The sequence below is a fragment of the Branchiostoma lanceolatum genome, chromosome 14 (assembly GCF_035083965.1).
Source record: "Branchiostoma lanceolatum isolate klBraLanc5 chromosome 14, klBraLanc5.hap2, whole genome shotgun sequence".
Lineage (NCBI taxonomy): Eukaryota > Metazoa > Chordata > Leptocardii > Amphioxiformes > Branchiostomatidae > Branchiostoma > Branchiostoma lanceolatum.
The window spans coordinates 13,754,223-13,776,227 of NC_089735.1; the positions used below are offsets into that span (position 1 = coordinate 13,754,223).

The 22,005-nt window shown below is 42.5% G+C and overlaps 2 protein-coding genes across 2 annotated transcripts; both read left to right on the forward strand.

Moving 5' to 3' along the window:
- The first annotated feature begins 732 nt into the window (after window positions 1-732).
- On the forward strand, window positions 733-9,453 carry LOC136448748 (alpha-amylase 1-like). The gene is made up of 13 exons (XM_066448393.1): window positions 733-903; window positions 1,428-1,585; window positions 2,561-2,762; window positions 3,627-3,922; window positions 4,589-4,772; window positions 5,930-6,112; window positions 6,474-6,598; window positions 6,823-6,995; window positions 7,234-7,376; window positions 8,055-8,160; window positions 8,242-8,381; window positions 8,826-8,954; window positions 9,439-9,453. Exons 1-13 carry the CDS (start codon window positions 733-735, stop codon window positions 9,451-9,453), a joined length of 2,025 nt encoding a protein of 674 aa, XP_066304490.1.
- Window positions 9,454-16,554: 7,101 nt separating this feature from the next.
- On the forward strand, window positions 16,555-21,991 carry LOC136448585 (3-oxo-5-alpha-steroid 4-dehydrogenase 1-like). The gene is made up of 5 exons (XM_066448199.1): window positions 16,555-16,968; window positions 17,735-17,901; window positions 18,077-18,177; window positions 18,592-18,743; window positions 20,077-21,991. The coding sequence occupies exons 1-5, from the start codon at window positions 16,643-16,645 to the stop codon at window positions 20,141-20,143; spliced, it is 813 nt and encodes a 270-aa protein (XP_066304296.1). The 5' UTR covers window positions 16,555-16,642; the 3' UTR covers window positions 20,144-21,991.
- Window positions 21,992-22,005: the final 14 nt, after the last annotated feature.

A 22,005-nucleotide genomic window follows, 5' to 3' on the forward strand; every position in this document is an offset into this window, starting at 1 on the left:
GGAACTACAATGGCCTATTTGTAAAAATGTTCTAAAGGGGTATAACTGAAGAAAGGAACAACAGATTTTCATGTTATTTGGTACGCAGGTAGGTTGGACAGAGATGTACACACTGAAGTGCAAATCATGCAAAGTTAGTGTGTTTGCGTGTGTGTGCGCGTGTGTGTATGTTTGTGTCACCGTGTGTGTATGTATGTGTCACCGGATGCGTAAAATCAGCATAACCATAGAACGTGTAAATGAATTGTAATGATATTTGGTATGTGGGTAGGTGTCAGGAGGAGAAAGGTCAAAGTCGATTTTGGGCCCCCTGGTATGTGTCACTGGAACTGCAATGGTGTATTTGTCAAAATCTTCTAAGGGGGATAACTGAAGAAAGGCGCGACAGATTTTCATGTTATTTACTTGGCAGGTAGCTTAGAGAGGGATGCATACAATGAAGTCCAAATTATGCAAATTGGACTTAATTTGCCTAAGTAATGGGAAAATCTATATTTGTAGTGTTGACCAGTGTATATTGTGGCACTACTAACAGCTGTTAGTAGCTATTAATAGCGAAAGTGGGTCGCTTCTCCTAAGTCCCTCCCCCCCGACAAGTGGCCGGGGTCATACCATTGAGCGATATAGAATGGGGGAACTGGTTTAATCAAAAAAAAAAGTTTCATGGAGATTTTGGGTCCTAAGACTCTTGTTTAGTATATAATGTTTATATCTTTTTCATTCCCTCCAGCGATGTCTATTTTAATCCTGCTCCTTGCGGGGTTAAGCGGCACTCTTGCCCAACATGCTCCGAACACAGCGTACGACAAACAGGCCATCGTGCAGCTGTTCGAGTGGAGATGGGTTGACATCGCTGAGGAGTGCGAGAGGTTCTTGGGACCCAACGGCTTCGGCGGTGTACAGGTACGTGTGAATACTAACTCGCAGCCACTCGCTCGCTCACTCACTCTCATTCTCTCACACACACACACACTCATTCATTCACTCACTCGCTCGCTCACTCACTCGCTCATTCACTCACTCACTCACTCACTCACTCTCATTCTCTCACACACTCATTCATTCATTCACTCACTCGCTCACTCATTCATTCATTCATTCATTCACCCACTCAGTTATTCACTCACTCACTCGCTCGCTCAGTCATTCGTCCATTCCCCCACTCATTCCCTCACTCATTTATTCATTCACCCGCCCACACATTCATCCACTTGCTTACTCGCTCACTCACTCATTGTGCATTCACTCTATCACTCACTCACACACTTACTCATTCACTCACTCAATCACTCACTCACTCACTCACTTACCGAAACACCTGTTCACTCGCAAGCTCGCTTCCAACTCTACAAATGCCATCCAAAAATTCAAGTCAAGAAAGATGTATGTTGCGATAAACATCCCTTTCTTTCAATTCCGACATTTAGTTGTCGCCACCGAGCGAGAACATGCCGATCGACTCGCCCGACGTACATCGCCCCTGGTATGAGCGTTACCAGCCCGTCAGCTATCACCTCAACACCCGCAGTGGCAACGACAGCGAATTCAGGGACATGGTCCACCGCTGTAACCAACAGGGAGTCAGGTACGAAATGTAGTAATAGATATTGTAATGTAGTTGTACTAGTCTAACTGAAGCCCCGGTTACATATAGCCAAGCCAACGCTGGCAGTAGGTCGGGAGTAATCTGAGCAGTTATAGGCCACGCCTGTCTTTTTGGGCCAACCATGTCCTAACCATTTCCCAACCAGCTTGGAACCAGTAATTGACCCCTACCTGGACCACGAAAACATTCAATACGGGTGTATCTTGTAATTTGGTTTTTACACGGCCTTCTACTTCTATCATATGGGCTTCCATAGCCTGGCATAAATTATTTAGAATTCATTTCGAGTGCGCCGAGTGCGCCGCTGTCGAAAATTCGAATACCGGATTCGGACGTCGGAACTGATGTTGTTACAAATTTTTGTTGGAGGAGGACACCGATTTTTCGCGTTGACATGTCTGTTTCCTTGGGTGGGTATGACATAAATAAAATACAACATGATGTATTTCGCATCACCCTCGGTCCCAGCCCTCCCGCTGGTCGGATCGCCTTCAATACCGGTTTAAACTGGTGACTGCAAAATTAAGAAAGGTACTCCAATACAGTCGGCCTTTTTACCGGAATGCCCTTTTTACACCGGAATGCCACCGAATACCCATAAAGGAGGGTAAATTCTACCGGAATACACTATGCTATGATATTTATGTCCCGGGGAACGAGAAATCACTAGAAATTAGTGATGGCCATCGGCGTCGTCGCCACCGCCAGTCGCCATGTTTGTTTTTATTGCGGATTACAATGTACATGTATGTTGTTTAGCAGGGTGACTGAGAAGTACACAAAAAAGGAGGTGAAAAGTTGCAAATACAGTATGCCAATAAATGTGTTACACCTTTTAATTACTATGAGGAAGGAAGGCAATTGCCTAGATAACTAGAGATCAAGTTTCTTCGTGGGTCAACCCACCACCAATAACTCATTATGATGAGTTGCTCTGCCGTTTTGTCTCATCAGAATCTACGTGGACCTCGTAATAAACCACATGTCCGCTTTGGGCTGCGGCTATGGGACAGGCGGCAGCTACTTCAATACATACAGCAAGGAATACGAGGGTGTGCCGTACGGCGCCTTCGATTTCAACTGCAACGACGACGTCACACAGACACGGTGCTACACAAGTGACTGCGAAGTTCATAACATTGACGATCCTTTTGAGGTGAGACGTTCTGGGTGTTTTTTCAATCCTTTTGTTTTGCCACGTTAAGATTCATTGATAACAGTAAGAAAGTAAATGATGTATTCGTAACTTTACACACTAATGAAGACTTCACAGTACTGTTTTATACATTACGTGACCGTTGCTGCTTGCATTAAATTTATTTGATTCTTCATTTATTCAGCCACACCTGTGGTCTCAGCAGCCTCCTTTGCTGGGCTGCCGGTGTTCATTTTTTTTGTGTTTATTATTTTGACAGAAGGCTGATTTTCTAATTCTAAAAATGCACCAGGTTCTCAAATGCAGGGAAAGGTCGTTGTCGAAGCGCGGAGACAATCTTTCCGGGCATTTGGGAACATGGCCCATTTTGAAAATCATGAGAAGAGACACAAATATGGAGAATACAACTGGACTATATACACGCCTTTAGCAGCGCTGAAACCCGCTCGGGAAATGCTCGCGATCGGCAAAGCTCCCGGTCTCAGCCCTGCTAGCATGCTCTTTAGAACGGACATGGGTATTTGGGGCGTCACTGACAGTTGCTCATAAATGATTCATGAACTAGCCTTATTTGGCACAAACACACGTTATTTTCTAGCGATGTAAGACGTAACCTGATTGGCTGATAGCTTCCCAGCGACCTTTGCGTTTTTTTTCCACGAGATAGCTCGTGCCAATCCTCTGATTGGCTGAAAGCTGTTTGCTGGTGACGTCCCCAATATCCAAAATGTCCGTTCAAACGAGCAGGGCTGAGGCCGGGAGGGTTTGCCGAGCATTTTCCGAGCGGGTTTCAGCGCTGATAAAGGAGGGCGCATACACGCATATGCATGATTAGTAATTTGCATGTTTAAAATGGCTTCATAGATGCGAAACTGCCGCCTATTCGGCTTGTTGGACTTGAAGCTCGACAGCGAATACGTCCGTGGGAAGGTCGTAGACTACATCAACTACCTCATCTCCATCGGAGTAGCCGGCTTCCGTGTCGATGCTGTCAAACACATGTGGCCGGGAGACATGGAGGCCATCTTCGGTCGGCTGAACGACCTGAACACCGCCTACTTCTGGCCTGGCTCCAGACCCTTCATCGTCCTGGAGGTTATCGAGGGATGGGGCGGTTCGTCGTCAGAGTACATCCATCTTGGAAGGGTCACAGAGTTCGAGTAAGCTTGTTATCATTAATCAGAAGATTATCAAACCTACAGACGTTAGTGTCCAAGAAGAATCCCTAGATGTTGAGAGGTCATATTTTAATTTGTATAGATTTTATATTGATTGCTGTTGTTGCTTTTTAACCTAATGTTTATTGTATCCTAAGAGAGTTTTTTCTGTAGTTTCAACATATTTCATGTGACTTGTACGTTTGTTACATGCAAGTTGTTACCAATTAAACTGAACCTGAAACTAGTAATATTCACCCAGGCGGGACGGGGGGCGGTACCGACTTTGGACACCTTTGACCCACTTCCCTACGTCACTTGAAATCAGCGAAAGCAAGTGAATGGTTCAAATATACGATGTGATTAAACCGATGTAATGGTCTATGGTGAATGATGTGTGTGTGTGTGTGTGTGTGTGTGTGTGTGTGTGTGTGTGTGTGTGTGTGTGTGTGTGTCTTCAGCTGGTTGTGCCTGTGCCTGTGCATTTCCTCTCATGCCAATCCCACTGCTTGTATGTATGAAGCAACGGCCCTGGCATGCCGGCCTGCAATCCGAGCAGTTATCGTTTTAAAAGTAGCAATGTCACAGACACTTTCCAATAATTGGTACTTTTAGAGAAAGATACATCACCTATGTAACATTCTGTACATGTCACGTCCATTTTTTTAGATACGGCTATCATCTCGGAGCCGTCTTCAGAAAGTGGGACGGCCGGACGCTGAGTAGTCTGAAAGACTTTGGTGAAGACTGGGGTATGGAGTGGGACGGCAACGCGCTGGTGTTCGTGGACAACCACGACAGCCAGAGGAGCCACGCTAGCGTCGTCACCTTCAGAGACAGCAGACTGTACAAGGTGTGTCAGAACTCAGAGGGGATTTCATGTCGACGATATTATCATCATCAACGCACGACTTGATATTGCCCATACGGTTCCCAAAATAGACAGAAGTAGATCATTTTAGAGTGCCAGTAGAGGCAGATGCACACTGAGAAAGGAGCTTCGTAGACAGGAACTGAATGTCTATCAAAAGGTATGTTTAATTAGGAAAAGAATAAAAAGGAGGTGTTCCACCTCAGTTCAGTTGTGTCCGAGGTGTTCCTTGAGTTATGCCTAGGTCACATTTCCAAAGCGGGGCCCGGTCGGGCAGCTTGCGGGAACGAAAAATATGGTATAAAAAACAAAAGAAAGACACAAAACGTGAAAAATGACTCCTGACAATACCTAACGGAGCTATTGATGGATTGGTATAAACTTGGTGTGTGGGTAGGATTCTACGTATAGCACGAGATAAGTTCGATTAGGAGGCATCCTAGCGACTCTCCTTGATACCGCAGAGGAACTTCCGGTATTTCAGGTTCTGAACATGAATGAATGAATGGTTTATTAAGAAAAAGTGTAACATGGCAGCTAAAAGCTGAATTGCGTACACTGTACAATTGCAATATCACATTATCTTAAAAACACAAGGAAAATACTACCGACTTCTTGACATACATAATAAAAACATTCATAACTGTTGAAAGGTTTCGTGTAATAAAGGTCATCCTAGCCTAGAGGCTAGACTTAACTTGAGTAAACTTTATCTTCTACTCCGTGCCAATACAAGATTCTAAAACGGTACTTGAAGTTGAAGCAAACCTGTCTGTTCCCACTGAAATTAACTGTTGTTGAGTAAGCGAACTAGATATGGTATAGGGGAGTTCTTGTAGCGGTTAGTTCTGCACTTGATGTTTTTGAGTTTCTTACAGCTTGAACATGCTATTGTCACGATTAGGTGGCTTTAAGACCGGGTAACACATGGTGTAAGTTTGAATCTTCCAGCGGCTTTCATGCCTACATGGGGCAGTTCTTGAGGTCACCTGCGCGCCGAATGGCAGTCGCTCCATGACCCAGACCCTTGTGATTCAGCCCCGCCAATTTTGCGCTCCTCGCAATTCAACCCCTGGCTGCGAAGATAGAGTATTCGGCCTACCCAATAATTGACGGATTAACGTGTTGTTGTTTTCCAGATGGCCAACGCATTCATGCTGGCATTCCCGTACGGGTTCGTCCGACTGATGAGTAGCTTCTACTGGGACCAGTATTGGGAAGACGGGAAGGACGTGAACAGCTGGGTCGGGCCTCCTTCCGACAGTAACTGGAACATCCTGCCGGTGCAGATCAACGGTATGGGCACCTGTGACAACGGCTGGGTGAGTTATACATGTCCCATTATCATTAGTCTAATGATTAATGTGTTTTTCTGCTGCAGTGGTTTGGACACCCTGCAGCTGGAATCAGTATTTCTTTAATTCTTTTTACTTTGCCCGGTGTCCAAATTTTGGACTGATCAGCTCCAGTCTTTGTCATGGACTGACCAATCCACTTCTTATGTGACGTCACGTTATGCAAATAGGACACGTGACTCGGTGAGCAGTGGATCATACGTTGCAGAACGTCTATGGCGTCCTCCATCTCTGTTGAGGGATGGTTGTGAAGATATGTTTGATAGTTATTGCCATACATTGTACAATTGTCGTGCAATAAAGTTCTTCTGTCTTTTTGCACGGGTAGGTATGTGAGCACCGCTGGCGTCAGATCCGCAACATGGTCCTGTTCCGTAACCTGGCCGCTGGACACGGCATGTACAACTGGTGGGACAACAACCTCAACCAGATCGCTTTCTCCAGAGGAGACAGGTGACGTAACACAATAACTTCGCATGCACGCGGCGCGGAGGGCAGCCGGTTATATAACACTGAACGACCTGTCACACCTAACCTAACCTAACCACATCTAACTGCATGCACATTGTTTAAAGCTATCAAATAAGGATGCCCCTACACGACCTGAAGTGCATTCGGAACTGTGCCGGATCGCGGATTGCTTCTCTCATACTAAACGACACTTCTGTTCTGCACAGGGCCTTCATCGTCATCAATAATGACGACGGGTGGGCACTGGACGAGACCCTTCAGACAGGTCTGCCTCAAGGTGACTACTGTGACGTCATATCCGGTGACGTTTCTGACGGAGGCTGCACGGGAAAGACCATCACTGTGGGTTGGGACAGAACGGCCCACATCTACATCGCACGTGAGTACATGTTGGCTTTAGCAATACAATCAAGTTGTCATTGCCCGTTGACACTCTCAGATTTTAAAGCAGGCAGCCAATTTACGGGGGAAACATAAAAACCATGTCTCTATATCGAAGGTTTGCATAATTAGTACATAAGATAATTATCTACTCATCGCCATTGTGATTGGTACTGTAACTCATTCTGTAACGTTACCAACTGAAAACAAAATTTCTTAACAATTTGTTTTCGAAGCCGATGAAGAGGATCCAATGGTCGCCATCCATGTAGCCTCCAAGGTGGGCAGTAATAGGATGGCATACCCCGTGTATCCTGTAGCCAAACCAAGAAGCACAGCTCCCGTGCATGCTGCCTTGGCGTCGGACCAACGTGACATGGTCAGTGACATAAACGGATCAAACAAACTCATACCTTTACTCTTCGTACGCTTGTAAAAGCTATATTCTCTCATGCCAGGCCGATATTGTATGGACTAGTATTATGCAATGTCCCCGGCGTGTTGGCTTGAGCTTGTGCTTCTCGCTGCATTAGCGCTGGTCAGCTGTCAGATACTCCCCCTCCTGTGGTTGGACGGAGAGTTACTTGCCAATCATGTAGCTTCTTGACCGTAGGCGGTGATATGATTGGCTCAACATTCCACCTAACAATATGAGGGTGAGTATCTGATTGGCTGACGACTGACCAGTGCTAACGCAGCGTGAAGTCTGGATCTCAGGCCTTCGTGCTAGGACCGTTGCGGGTCTGTCATCCATTCAGCGTCGGCCAGGTTGTTAGGATATTAATACTTCTTTGTTCATAATTCGGACAATGTTATCTATTCTGCGGAAGATCTAACTTATAAACTGAGGAAAACTGCTCAATACTGATGAGATTTTGTATTGTCGTGTTTCAACGATGACCTGACCATGGTATCTATATCTGTACATGTATCTATATAGCCGGTATAACCGCCGACGTAACACACCAGCTTCGCAGGCACGCGGCACGGGGCAGCTGGTTATATTACAATGAACGGCCTGTTGATTAAACATACTCATTCTCATTCTCTCACATAGACCCTTGCAGCGTCGGCAAAGAGGACTGTTGTGTTCATCAAAATAGAGGCGCCATTAGGATACACCATGTTTCTCCGAGGTGGAATTGGACACGAGCATAAACCTGGTAAGTCACTCTTCATTAAATTCTTTTTTTGATTTGTTTTGCCACGTTTTATTTTCTAATATTCTACCGTCCATGTTCCAGGATGTACCCGTGACGCTGCTTCCAGCCCATGTGCGATTCCAATCAGCCATAGAATCAAAACCACGAGTGCATCCTCCAACACAACCGCCTGGTTGGAGGGAGACAATTATCTCGACTGGTATGGCGCGGAAAGTGGACAGGTACGCTACTGTTATTCGTTCATTGCGCTTGTGGAGGGTTGTGCCGTTGTTGTTGGCATTGGCATACTCGTAATTATCATTAATTCAATTGGTAGTCCCGTTTCACGTTCATGTCTGCTAGAGAGTTGAGCCCCCCTCTCACTGGACCCGTGGCACGCTGGCGGCGTCGTTGCGTCCTAAACTGGATTTGTATTACCCTTGACTCTATAATGGGAATATCATTCAAAACGTACAAGTATGACCAAAAAGACAACAAACACGATGAAATTCGTCGAGTGCCTTGTCAATTCAATCGGCCGCGGCGACGCCGTCAGCGTGCCGCGGGTCCAGTGAGAGGGGAGCTTAAGGAACAACATCTCACAAAAACTGTTTGTAATGCATCATAGGTAGCCTTCACAATCTTTATCTTCAATATTATACATATATCTATTATCTACTTTTTAGGGTGATGGAGCACATGGTAGTTCTCTGGTCTGGACCACGAATGACGCCAACTACAATGAGACAGTCAGCACTGATGGGTACGGCTACACGCCTCTCAACCAGTGGGGACCCGACTACTGGATGCTGGAGGTAGACATAGATTGTACACGAACAGAAAACGGTACGTTCTGTTTTTGTCGTACCATAGAACGACAGAAAATTGAGAACAACATTCTTCGGACAGCCAAAGATCATGGCTATACTGTCTCGAACCTTTTGTGACTGAAAAGATTTTGATTGCCTCAGAGCCTTGCCGACAATCGGCTCTGTCACCGAACGACGAATGCGCCTTTAGATTGACTTCCCTGTTTTCCCAAAACCTTACGAATAGATATTATTTTGAACAAAAGACCCAACATACGTTACAAGGGGGAAAATTGGCGGTGTAAAGTTCACCCGACTAAAGGTAACACATAGCTGTAAAACGGTTAAATCTTAAAAGTTGACAATAGAGATTTTTGCTTGTATTCTAATATGTCCTCCTGCACTCAACAGAGTTGCCATAGTAACGATGCCCCAGCAGTTCTAAACGTCGCCATTGGTAATTATGCAGTTTTTCGTCATATTGTTGCAGGTTGGTTTGAGGTGAAAGCTCTCCTTGGTTACGGCTGTGATCGCCGATGGGAAGGCGTCCTTGAAGAACAAGGAATGTGTTCTGGAACGGCGGCCGGAACAAAGCCCTACTCCTCCGACAACCACTTTGCACAGTGCGGCAAGGTCAACGTCTTCGAGTTTGAAGAATCCACTTGCACAATCAACAACTTCGAAGACAACAATACTACCCCCCAAGAAGAAGAAGTATCCAACCCCTCTTCAACCTCTGCTTTGGAAGCATCTTCCCACTCTCCAACCTCTGCTTGGAAAGAATCCACCCCCTCTTCAACCTCTGCTTTAGACGTATCAACCCCCTCTTCAACATCTGCTTTAGACGTATCCACCCCCTCTTCAACATCTGCATTAGACGTATCCAACCCCTCTTCAACCTCTGCTTTAGACGTATCCAACCCCTCTTCAACCTCTGCTTTAGACGTATCCAACCCCGCTTCAACCTCTGCTTTAGACGTATCCACCCCCTCTTCAACCTCTGCTTTAGACGTATCCACCCCCTCTTCAACCTCTGCTTTAGACGTATCAACCCCCTCTTCAACCTCTGCTTTAGACGTATCAACCCCCTCTTCAACATCTGCTTTAGACGTATCCACCCCCTCTTCAACCTCTGCTTTAGACGTATCAACCCCCTCTTCAACATCTGCTTTAGACGTATCCACCCCCTCTTCAACATCTGCATTAGACGTATCCACCCCCTCTTCAACATCTGCATTAGACGTATCCAACCCCTCTTCAACCTCTGCTTTAGACGTATCCAACCCCTCTTCAACCTCTGCTTTAGACGTATCCAACCCCTCTTCAACCTCTGCATTAGAGGTATCCAACCCCTCTTCAACCTCTGCTTTAGACGTATCCAACCCCTCTCCAACCTCTGCTTTGGAAAGATCCACCCCCTTTTCAACTTCTGCTATGGAAAGATCCAAAGCACCCAGGTGTCAAGGTGGCAACATTACTACTTTTGCTCTGATGATGTTCTGTGCTCTGATTGCTACAGTGTTTTGACACGATGCGCAATCAATAAACAAGTAGTCAGACAAACGAACGAATAGACACAACTGTAATGTTCGATGGCCGACCTTATGCCATTTTGGAGCCTAAATATTTTCATGTCAATAACAGTAGAAGCCAAATATTAGTGTGGTGCATTACGTGCATGTTTACAAGTCTTAACTTATATGCAAGTATGGTAACGAAGAAAATGATTGTAAAATTCGTTAAGATAATTTCTTGTGCTGATCTTTGATTTTGCTACCGCAAACGACAGGACAGCGGTTGTTAGACTTAGGTAAATCAAAATGTAATCATAGCCAATCTACATGAAAAATCTAGTTCTAATCATTTCTTGTGGATCTACAATTAGAATTTCTGTAATCATAGATGCGATATCGTAGAGGAAAAGGGGTGTAACGATATCTAACTTATAGAGAAGATAGTTCCTTTTAATTCCTTTTTTTGTCACGCAGATTTAGTATGTGACTATAAGTAATGCATAGCTTAAACTATCAACAGTTTCACTTAAAATAGTTAAAGTAACCGAAATAAGAGTTGTTGTGAGCATAGTTAAATATTTATCAAGGAAAGTGATAAGTGCTGATATGAAAGATACTTGTACTAAACTGACATAGTTCTAATGTGACGCAATGTCATTATGCGTAATACTTATGTTAGGGTATATCTGACGTGGTACTTATCTGACTTGTGATTGGTCAAGGTTGATCGGCTGACGGCTTTTCCAAGATGGCCGACCCATGACGCCACAAGTCAATATGGTGGCGTCATTTAGCGAAAGGTGAAACAGAATAGGATTTTAGCATAACTATATGAATAACGCCCTTTTAGAAGTTGTGTAGAACTTAACTGAAAACTATTACTTATATGATATTTCCATATTCATTATTCTAAAACAGTGCGATACGTATAAGCATCTATATCCCCATTACTGCTAGATGGTAAGTAGCCTGTTATGTTTGTTTCTGTGAAGGTATAAGGTCATTAAACTCTGGGTTCAGAATACAAAATGTCCTGTTCGCGATCGCGTTCTTTGTAAAGAATGGTTCGGACTATAAGTTATGCCAAAACAGCATTTCTTTATTGGTTTCCATTACATTGACTACATATGGCACATGAATCTGAGTACATGAGTACATACGCGAGATACATGCGTAAGGTATCTTTAAAATTAAATCACAATGTAGAGTGACGTGACCTGGCGTAAGATCAGTTAACGTTGTATCGCATCAGAATTACCTGACTGATAAAGTAATAATCATGGTGGTAACTTAGGACTGAATATATCACAGAAAACCATCTGGTATACAGACAAAACTTCCGTACATTATGAAATATTGATAAATCTACGTGTACGACTGTTCAGTGTAAAGCTTCTAGATACATTTCAATGATCACAAAACACACGATCATATCTTGTACACGTTTGTATTCACTTCACTTCCAAACTGGCAAATTCTAAATTCTACCCACATATTAATATACTCATATACCAGACGAAGCTTTCTGGTCAATAGAAGTCGTACTGTTTTCTATTCCAAAATTAAAGTCACTAAAGTTCATTGAACGATTCGTTCTCGGTGGTATAATCATTATATATACAGCTGTAAATGAATTACACAAAACTGCCTGTACATAATCTCTCACAGATTTGAACAGACTATCTCATAAGATACGACGTCACAATCTCCACAATGCCTTCAATATATATATCACTACAGTTTACAATTATGTCTTGTTATTGCTCGATCATGGTAAGAACACCAACGGATTTAGTAATTTTTCTGTCTTAAATTCTAACCAGAAAAAAAACGAATCACGATTACAGGTTGCTTTAATCGGGGCTCAATAACTTAAATCTAGATTTTACACTTTCAACTTGTTCTTATTGACTTTTACCGGAAACTGACGAAAAAACATCCCACAGTGTTGGCGAGGAGTTGGCCTGTCTCCTATGTACGTCCGGTAAAAGAATGAGACAACATATTCTAAATCTCCGGATCCATGTTTGGAATGTGGACTGCCTTGGCAAAGTTGTATATTAGTACCAATAATGATTTAACGTGAATAGTCCAATCAATGAAGACACACAAAATTTTATGGTGATCATACGGTAGGAATAGTACTTTTTACTGCAACATAAAAAAACATAGCGATGCCGCACTCAACCACGGCACGCTTATGTAAGCGACATCACTAAACACAAGGACCAAACACATGTGACGAATTATGAAACATTAACAGTACGGGAATAATACATGCAGTTACCGAGGTGTGAAAGAAAACAATGATACATATAAAAAAACTTAGCATAATTATGTAAACGCTTAGTACCCAATATATATAGTTGAGTTACAGATAAAATTTGCGCATTGATATTTGAAGGTAATAAAGAAGATCTTAAGCAAAAGAATAGTACGTACCTGGAGTGACTTGACAGATGAATGGTACAAGTTGTTCACAATATGCATTGTACCATTTGTATTTCTTGGTGGGGTCGTAGAAGACGCAGTTTCTTCTCCTGCTGCCGGTCTGAGAATAGGTCGGTGGTTGTCCCGGACCCCAAGAGGTGTAGTTCCCTAGTGCAGTACCGTCCATCCACTCAAAGCTTCCGTCTTCCTGCCAATCGTGCAGGCCGAAGCGCACACATACCCGGCTTGTGAACGCTGCGGCCTCATGTAGAGAGATCAGGAAGGCGTTGGTATCAGCATCTCGGGGCATGGCCAAGGTACCGCCCAATTGACGACAGATCGCAGCAGATTCCGAGAAGCTCTTACGTGCGGTAAACACTTTGTAGCAGATTCCGCGCCACATTTTAAAGCCTTTGATACAACCTGTGGAAAAATCTTTTGCAACAGGAATAATAGAAATTGTAATTGACTTTTGTATTAACTAAATTACTTCCATGAGTCAAAACATGCCCTTCATTGAGCTGAGCAGTGCGATGTATCACTTTTGGAGATATTATTTGGGTGTATCTGAGTGTATGTCTGTCCGTCTGTGTGTGTGTGTGTGTGTGTGTGTGTGTGTGTGTGTGTATGTGTGTTTTCCGCATATTTGTGGTCAGCGTAACTTAGGAAGGTCTTGACAGGCCAACAGGACCACTTTCCCCTGGACATCTAGGTGGCTCCGTAGGCATATGATATGAATGAATGAACTTTATTGCTCAACAATCGTACATGGTACAATGTATGACATTAGATCAACAATACTACAAGGCTGAACTATCCTACAATTCTAAGTAAAAATATCATCGAAACCAGTATATGGGTTACAATATAGTCATGTAGGGGTAATTCTGTCTCTCTTCTCGAATGATTTATGTAGAAATTGACCTATGTAGATGGATCGTGGTGAATAAATTCTAATTTATGATTTTACTTACGTTCCAGCTTGGTTAATCGTTGGTCGTTGATGCTGCTCCGCGCTGCAACCACCCCTACCTCGTCAGAAAGTGTGTCCATCTTAGCTATATTTACAAAGAAAGAACATGGCCATTGCTGAAAACAATGCGTATGAGGTGAACCTCATTGTTGAAACTCAACAATTACCCAGCAAAATGTCAACTTGCTTTTCAAAACTTTACAGCGGGCAAATTAAACAAACATAAAGTAATGAAACGTGCCATACCTGCCAAATAAGGGAACAGTATGGTAATGATCAGAGCGAACACAAGGCTTGTGGTTGGCTTAAGTGGCAGCAGCTTGCGTAGGAGGGAACACTTTGTCTTCTTAACGTCACCACCGTTAACGTCTGTCGATAGAAGAAGAATACAGTTATTGATTTGTGGGATGAGCCGAATTAAACTTTGGCAGTGTTTTTCCGTGTTTTTTGTGGTGACCTCTCAGGTGTAAATGAGTACCTAGCTTCGGTTAGGGACATCCCTCGGATAGGACGTTAAATGGAGGTCCCGTGTTTGAGGAGACTTATCGAAAAGAGTAGGGTCCTTCCCGGTGTGAATGGTTCAAAACCTACAGCCCTATGGCCGCACATGGGTTCGGTCTTAGTAATAGCCTCCGGCTAGTTGGCCAACCCTGGCATGTACATGCTGAACCAATAAATAGATTAAAAAAAGTCAGCCGGGGTTACCAATCATTGAGGCTGAAAAACGTTTACCTTCTGTGTAGGAGTACAGCGGGTTGGGTACGTTCGCAGCAGCGTGCGCACGTGCCCGCCAATCAGTCTGCGGGTGCTGTGTGGGCTGCGGCTTGTGTGCGGTCCCTAGAAGAAAATGTCGAAATCAGCATTAGCTTATCTCTAAGCAAGTAGCATGTGTTACACAATCTCTTGCTGTCAGGGGTTGATAGGGCCTCGGTAGTGAAAGTGGTGCTAGACACCGTGTACTCGATATAGCCAGGCTAACCTATAAGCTGAAACGTGTATTATACATATACATATATAATCTCTAAGCTGAGAACATCCTACCTGTTGTGTCACCAGTCTGGGGCTGCTGTCCTCCTAAAGTCGACATGATCATGATGCCGCTTGTCAAGTTTCTGGGAGCCGCACAAACACGTCCTACCTCAGCCAGGTGCTCAAGTTGTTTACGCAAATCCAGAGACCCCCAGCAATTCATCCCTTTACTGAAAGAGCTTAAGAAGCAACGATTAATGTGAACCATTATGAATAAAACCAAAATATATCCAAAACCACACAAGAAAATATGATGTCCTTGATTATTCGGATCGATTGTCTCGTATCGTCTCGTACTCCAAGGACACTATTACATAACATAATGTCATTGGAATAGCTAACAGCTTTGGTCGGTAAAAATTGAAAACCGCCTAAACAATATCTATTGCAACAACTTTTGGGCTGCACTATGTTATCATTTTTCCATTGTCTGTCTTTCTTGTGTAATTTACGCAAAAGGTGTGACTTGAGGTCCCAGACCAAAGTATTTTGCCCTTTACTGAACGAAATTATATAAGAAGTAGAGATCAAAGAGAACCATTGTGAATTAATATCCGCAAGACGAGACGCTTTATTCTAATAACTAGGGACATTACATATAATATAATATGATATAATGTCCTTGGTTACTCAGATGAATTGTCTCGTATCGTATCGTATCGTATTCCAAGAACATTAAAAACATTATGTCCTTGGAATAGCTAACAGCTTTGGTCGGTAGAAATTGAAAGCCATATAAACAATCAATTCTCACAACGTTTTTTTGTTGTTGCTAAAATTATCATTCGTTTTTCCGTCGTCTGTCCTGTGTGTTGAAAAGACGCAAAAGTTGTGATTTGTATCCCAAGACCCAAGTATTTTTGTCCTTTACTGAACGAAATTGATAAGCATAAATCAATGCGAACCATTGTTAATTTGTATCCAAGGCGAGACAATTCATCCCAATAACCAAGGACACACGTGGTGAACATAATGGCATTGGTTATTCGAATGAATTATCCCATATTGTGTCGTATTCCAAGGACATGATATATATATAATCCATGTCCTTGGAATGGCTAATAGTTCAGGTCGGTGAAAATTAAAAGACACGTAGACAATATCAATCCAATCATCACACCGTATTTTTGCATTACATAAGTGGCTTAGGGACGTATGCCCGCTCCCTCTGATGTGTTCCTCATAAAGCTGTTGTCTTCTTTTTTGTACTCTTCTCCAATCAGATTACTGATAAGTTTCTTTGGAATATTCATGGCCTTTCGATCAGTGCCAGCGATATATACGAGTCTGCAACGACGTCTATTCTTTCGAAGTAGGTATACTGACGAAAGGCTCGTATGCGCACTTTTAAAAGGGATGAAATCAAGTCGAAAATGTTTTGCAGTGGGGATATGTCTTTTTAACAAATTACGTCTTAAAACCATGACAAAAACAGTATGGATAAGATTAATAAAATTTATGCATAATAAGCTAATATATAACTTTATCACACTCAGTACGAATACTAGAACAGTTCCTGTAATGAAATGGAAAAGTGCTGCTAAGTGTACATGTATATGTGGCAAAAACGACTCTTGTATTTAGATCAATTTCTAGTGCCACTGAGAATAAGTTGCCAGCAAATATTTGCTTTCTTGTAGTCAACCATTAACAAAAGTTACTATTTAACTTTCTCGGGCGATCCTTATTTGCACTGGTATTCACCACACAACTACTAATTCTGTACTGCTTGTAACGAAGATATTAGGATGTCTGAAATGCTGGAGACGGTTACCAGCTTCCTCTACAACATGTTGCCGAGTAACGAAGAGGCTCTTGTGGGCAGACTCGCCTACGTTATGCTAGGGCTGTCTGTGCCCGTGTTCTTTATTACCGTTTTCGTCAAGGTGGCCGAGTATGGCCGCTACACGGTGAAATCGTCCTGGGAGCTGACAGCTCGGACGGCGTGGCTGTTCCAGGAGCTGCCCTCGTTTGCTGTTCCAGTGATACTCGTGCTGTCCGGTCGTGCTGGCAGGATGACACAGCTGCCCAACCAGGTGCTAATGGCCATGTTTGTGGCACACTACTTCCAGAGGTAGGGACCAACTTAGACCTTAGGTCTTCCTGTATCTACAGGCACACCGGGCAGCATGTTTCCATGTATATGTAGTTCTGTCGATTGCGGCGCCTGTAACCTCTTTCCAAAGGATGCCAATGACCGACTAAACATGACAAAAGGTTTTCTACAGGTACATTGTCTTGGTCACATAATCGCCTAGCTCTGAGAAAATTTACAACAGTTTGTGTACATCATAAAAGTCTAAAATGCTTGTTCAGTCTGTACTTGTACAACCTCGTAAATTCTTTCACCAGGTTGCTGCGCTTACTCACTGGGTAGTAAGGCTCTTTGTAGTTTGTACACAATGAAAAACAAATATCTGCATCATTGTCCTCAGGAAGGTAGCAGACCGAAACGGTGGCAGGGAATTGTTATTGATTGTGTACCAAACATGTTGCGCTGCTAATACCAAATTAAACTTTAACTTTGTTTGAATTGCATCAACAAAATACCCGTGGAGAGCTAGTCAACGATTGCTGGTATAGATTACAGCTAACAATACTACCACGGCATCTAAATTATGAAATGCCCGCATTATATAGGGACAAATGTTTAAGGTATTCAGAATGTATCATACATGTAGCTATAGAAGACAGTGACATTTTTGTAAACTTCGACAATACAAATGTTCTTGTAATAAAAGTATATAAAAGACGTCATGAAAGAATCCTCCGATGGTCACTATACACGCATTGGTAGCATATTATTTTTTTACCGTATGTCTATGAAATTTAAATTTCAGGACATTCATCTTTTCGCTTCTGATCCGGGGCGGGAAGAAGACGCCGTTCCATATCTTCCGTGACGCGTTCGTGTTCTGCACGTATAAAGGATACATGCAGGGCAGGTACCTCGCCGAGTTTGCGCACTACCCCGATACATGGCTGGCCGACACGCGGTGCATCGTGGGTAAGTCAACAAAATCGACCTTGGCATTAAATGGACTCAATCAATTGCGAGTTAAGCTTCCCCGCTGAGCAGTTGCGTAAGACTTCCCGGCCTACAGCCTATGGGCTAATGGATACTGTCTTGCCACGGTAGATCTGTTTGGAGATTAAAGAACTTGTGTATTACCTCGCTCCAGGCATCGGCATGTTCCTGGTGGGGATGGCTATCAATCTTCACGCCGACCACGTTCTGAGGAACCTTCGGAAGCCTGGAGAGACAGGCTACAAGATCCCACAAGATAGACTGCTTTACTAAGGATAAAACAAAGAGAATGATATAATCAGTGATAATGGCATTTAGTATCGATGATATTAGTGGGAAGACGAACAATGAAACTTCTATTTGTAACTACAGGTCTTTAGGTTCTCTGAAATTTTACACAGCTAATAACAATCAGTGCCCACTACCGTTTCGGTATTCCTTTTGCTACCTTCAATGATCATGACTAAATTTATTTTACACTGCTAGCTAGGTGGCGCTTTAGTGAGAAGAACGCAGTCCCAAACGTGACTGAGCATGCATCCCCCCACTCACCACATTACATGACTGGAGTATTTCTACAACACACTTAATTGAAAAGATTCGGAAAAGAAGTTGAGACTTTTCCGCAAAAATGAAAGTGCTTATCATTTTTTTCTTTACATTATCATTGGCGGAATGTTCACGTACGTTTCCGGTGCCAACTTCTTCGGTGAGATTGTTGAGTGGACAGGTTTCGCCATCGCCTGTTGGTCTCTCCCGGCGGCAGCCTTCGCGGTCTTCACCGCGTCAAACATCGGCCCTAGAGCCTACCGCCATCACAAGTACGTACAATCTTAATTCACGTATTTGTTTGTAGCAGGATGTTACTGTCATTTCCAACGCAAACAGCACAGCTTCTATGACGTCATTCTATGCAGATAAACACGTGACTCATTTGATTCGAGGTTGCAGAAAGTCTATGACGTCCCCCGTCTCTATCATAAGGGTTGTTTGTAAAGGCTGGTGTTTTTATTTGTATTAGCCATCCATACAGACTTTCCCCTTTATACTGCTTTCACAGTTGATACGCAGTTCAGCATTATGTTACAAAATCCGAGAACCAAAATATCAATACAATGTGCCTTTAGTACTTAGTAATATGTTATGTTATGTGGTGTAAATGATTACAATTGACAAAGATGTTTCTGTTTTACTTAATGTTACAATGTTGGCATGTTGCTACCTTGAATACGCAGTCTATCATCGCTGCAAGTACTAGGCAACTTGAACATTTACACAATGAGTTTTGCTTTTGGCAGATTTTTAACAACTGTAATTGAACTTTTCTTTAAAAAAAAGTACAATTCATTGCATCATGGGAAATCATATAATTATACTCATGTGCATATGGTTACATAAAAACCTTACATGATAGAATAGATATTGCAAATAAGTTATATACAAGTCACACAGCGTGGTGTGCAAAATATTGCACCTGAATTTTCTAGTTTGTTCCGAAATCCTTAATATATTCTCTTATACTTCTTAATGTGCACGATGAATAATACATAAAGCAAAAAGATACAATAGATATATGCAATAAATACAATATCAACTTACTGTAGTTCTAAAACTACATTTGCATACTTGATTACCTTGACAGATGCACACCTTTGGTAATGTAAAAGTAGAACTAGTTGGCTCACATAATTAAGAAGGCTTAGCGGCTGAATGGGTAGGTAAGGAAGGTGGTCATGGTTTAAAATACTACATACATTTTCCTCACATTTTTTCCATAATCTGCGCTTTTTCAGTTAACAGTTCAATCACATTTTCCATAAAAACAATTTTGATGCAGTTTTCTATTGCCCATCCTTTTTTAATAGGACCTGTCTGTTACAAAGAGTTTGAAAAAAAAAAAAAAAAGTCACAGTCTTTGGACTCTTGGAGGCTGTAGAGGCAGTGGGTTCATGATCCAGTGTCTTAGGTACTGTCTTGGGATCCTCCCCAAGATTTCTGCCTCCCCGCCGAAAGTCTGGTACATTCTCAAGATCGCAAGATGAAGCCAGGAATAGAATCTGTGACCTATGTGACCTGTGACCTATGTCTAACCTGTGTCCAGCCCACAGAAAAATTGTTACCACTTATACATTTAGTAACTTCTTCTATTTACAGGTGGTACCTGCAGAAGTTTGACAACTACCCGAAGAGCAGGAAGGCCGTCATCCCCTTCCTCATCTGATAACATTGTCAGAACAGGAATATAATGTACAACTGTATACTATTATCTTTCATAAACACTGAAGAGCTCCAACATGTGCTTTGCGATTGCATGTCTTGTAATGTAGCTTAAATATAAACCAATACGAAACAAGAGTTCCACGACCTCATATCTCCATGAACAATTCTATTCATGCAAATGACTTACACATTTGCATAATATATGCTTGGTCATAAACAGCTTTATCTGACTTACACATGTTGCAATATTGACAGTCCTATAATTTTCCAATTAGATGAATCATGGTGTTTTTGCATCAATTATGCAAATTAGGAATTTATTTGCATAATTGGTATCTGTTGATGCTCCACTTTCCTTAAACTACATATGCTATATGTATTTGAGTCCGATAATGGAAAACACTGCAAATATAGATTTTCCTCATTAGCTATGCAAATTAAGTCACAATTAGCATAATTTGAACTTCATTATGTATATCTCTGTCTAAGCTACCTGCATACTAAGTATCGTATTGACAGTCCTATAATTTTCCAATTACTTGAGATATGGTGTTTTGCATAAATTATGCAAATTTGGAATTTATTTGCATAATTGGTACCTGTTGATGATCCACTTTCCATAAACTACATATGGTCTCGGTTCGGAGTTTTTTTTTACAATTCGGGGCCGACCTGACTCGTTCCCAGAAAAACAATAGCGCTTTTCCAAACATCCTTTTTCGGCCGATTCAATGTTTCCGATGGATAGGGGTGACTTGTCTTCGAACGACAGACGATTTTGATATTTTCTGTGAAAACGTCATTTTTAGTGAAAACCGTCACTAAAAGCAATTTTCATCCCCAAAACTGCTATTTTTAGGGCATTCTTCCAAGGCCACTGGAAAGAAAATAAGAGTTTTCCTTGGATAATGACTGATATGGGAATAAAGGTCATCATTCTGTCTGTGCAATTAGGAAAAATGAAAAAAATCGTGAGGATACGTTTTCCGCAATCCCCGATGGTACGAAACCACGCAAAACGCACATAGAACGCACGATTCGGGTAATCAGGCGACAAAGCCGCGTTACCGTCATCGCGCACTAATACCAGGAAGTACCCGCGGATGACCAAAACTCGGAAACCGTAAAACGCTACGAAGATCGGACTTTTCAAGAAAAAAAAAAGATAACGCACTGCTTTAGCGATAGCCGAAAAATCGGGAGCCAAAACTACCGAGAAAACCTAGAATTTGCGTCTTATTTTAGGATCTATTTGGCCATTGTGTCAAAACAATTCCGAACCGGAACCATATGTTACATGTATTTGAGTCTGATAATGGAAAACACTGCAAATATAGATTTTCCTCATTAGTTCTGCAAATTAAGTCCTGATTAGCATAATTTGCACTTCATTGTGTACATGTCTGTCTAAGCTACCTGTATACTAAATATCATGGAAATCCATCGTTCCTTTGTTCAGTTATTCTCCTTAGAAGATTTTCACGATAACGCCCCTGCAGTTCCAGAGCAAGCCGCTAGGGGGCCCAAACCCACACAACGTCTTCATTACACCACAAGCTATCTGCCACCAAAAAATCAAGACCATAGCACGTCCAGGTCAAGAGATACAAAAATGGAATTTCTGCTGCAGTACCAAGGTCACATACCAGGGGGCCCAAAATCGACCTTGAATTTCGGCTTCACAACACCTGCGCACATACCAAATATCATCGTAATCCATCAAGCCGTTCTTGAGTTATGCTGACTACAGTAGTCCGGAAAGACAAACAGTCCGGAAACACAAACAGACAAACAAACAAACAGACAGATACACAGACACACCCAAAACTATATCTCCATTTTTCATGGAGATAATTACATGTA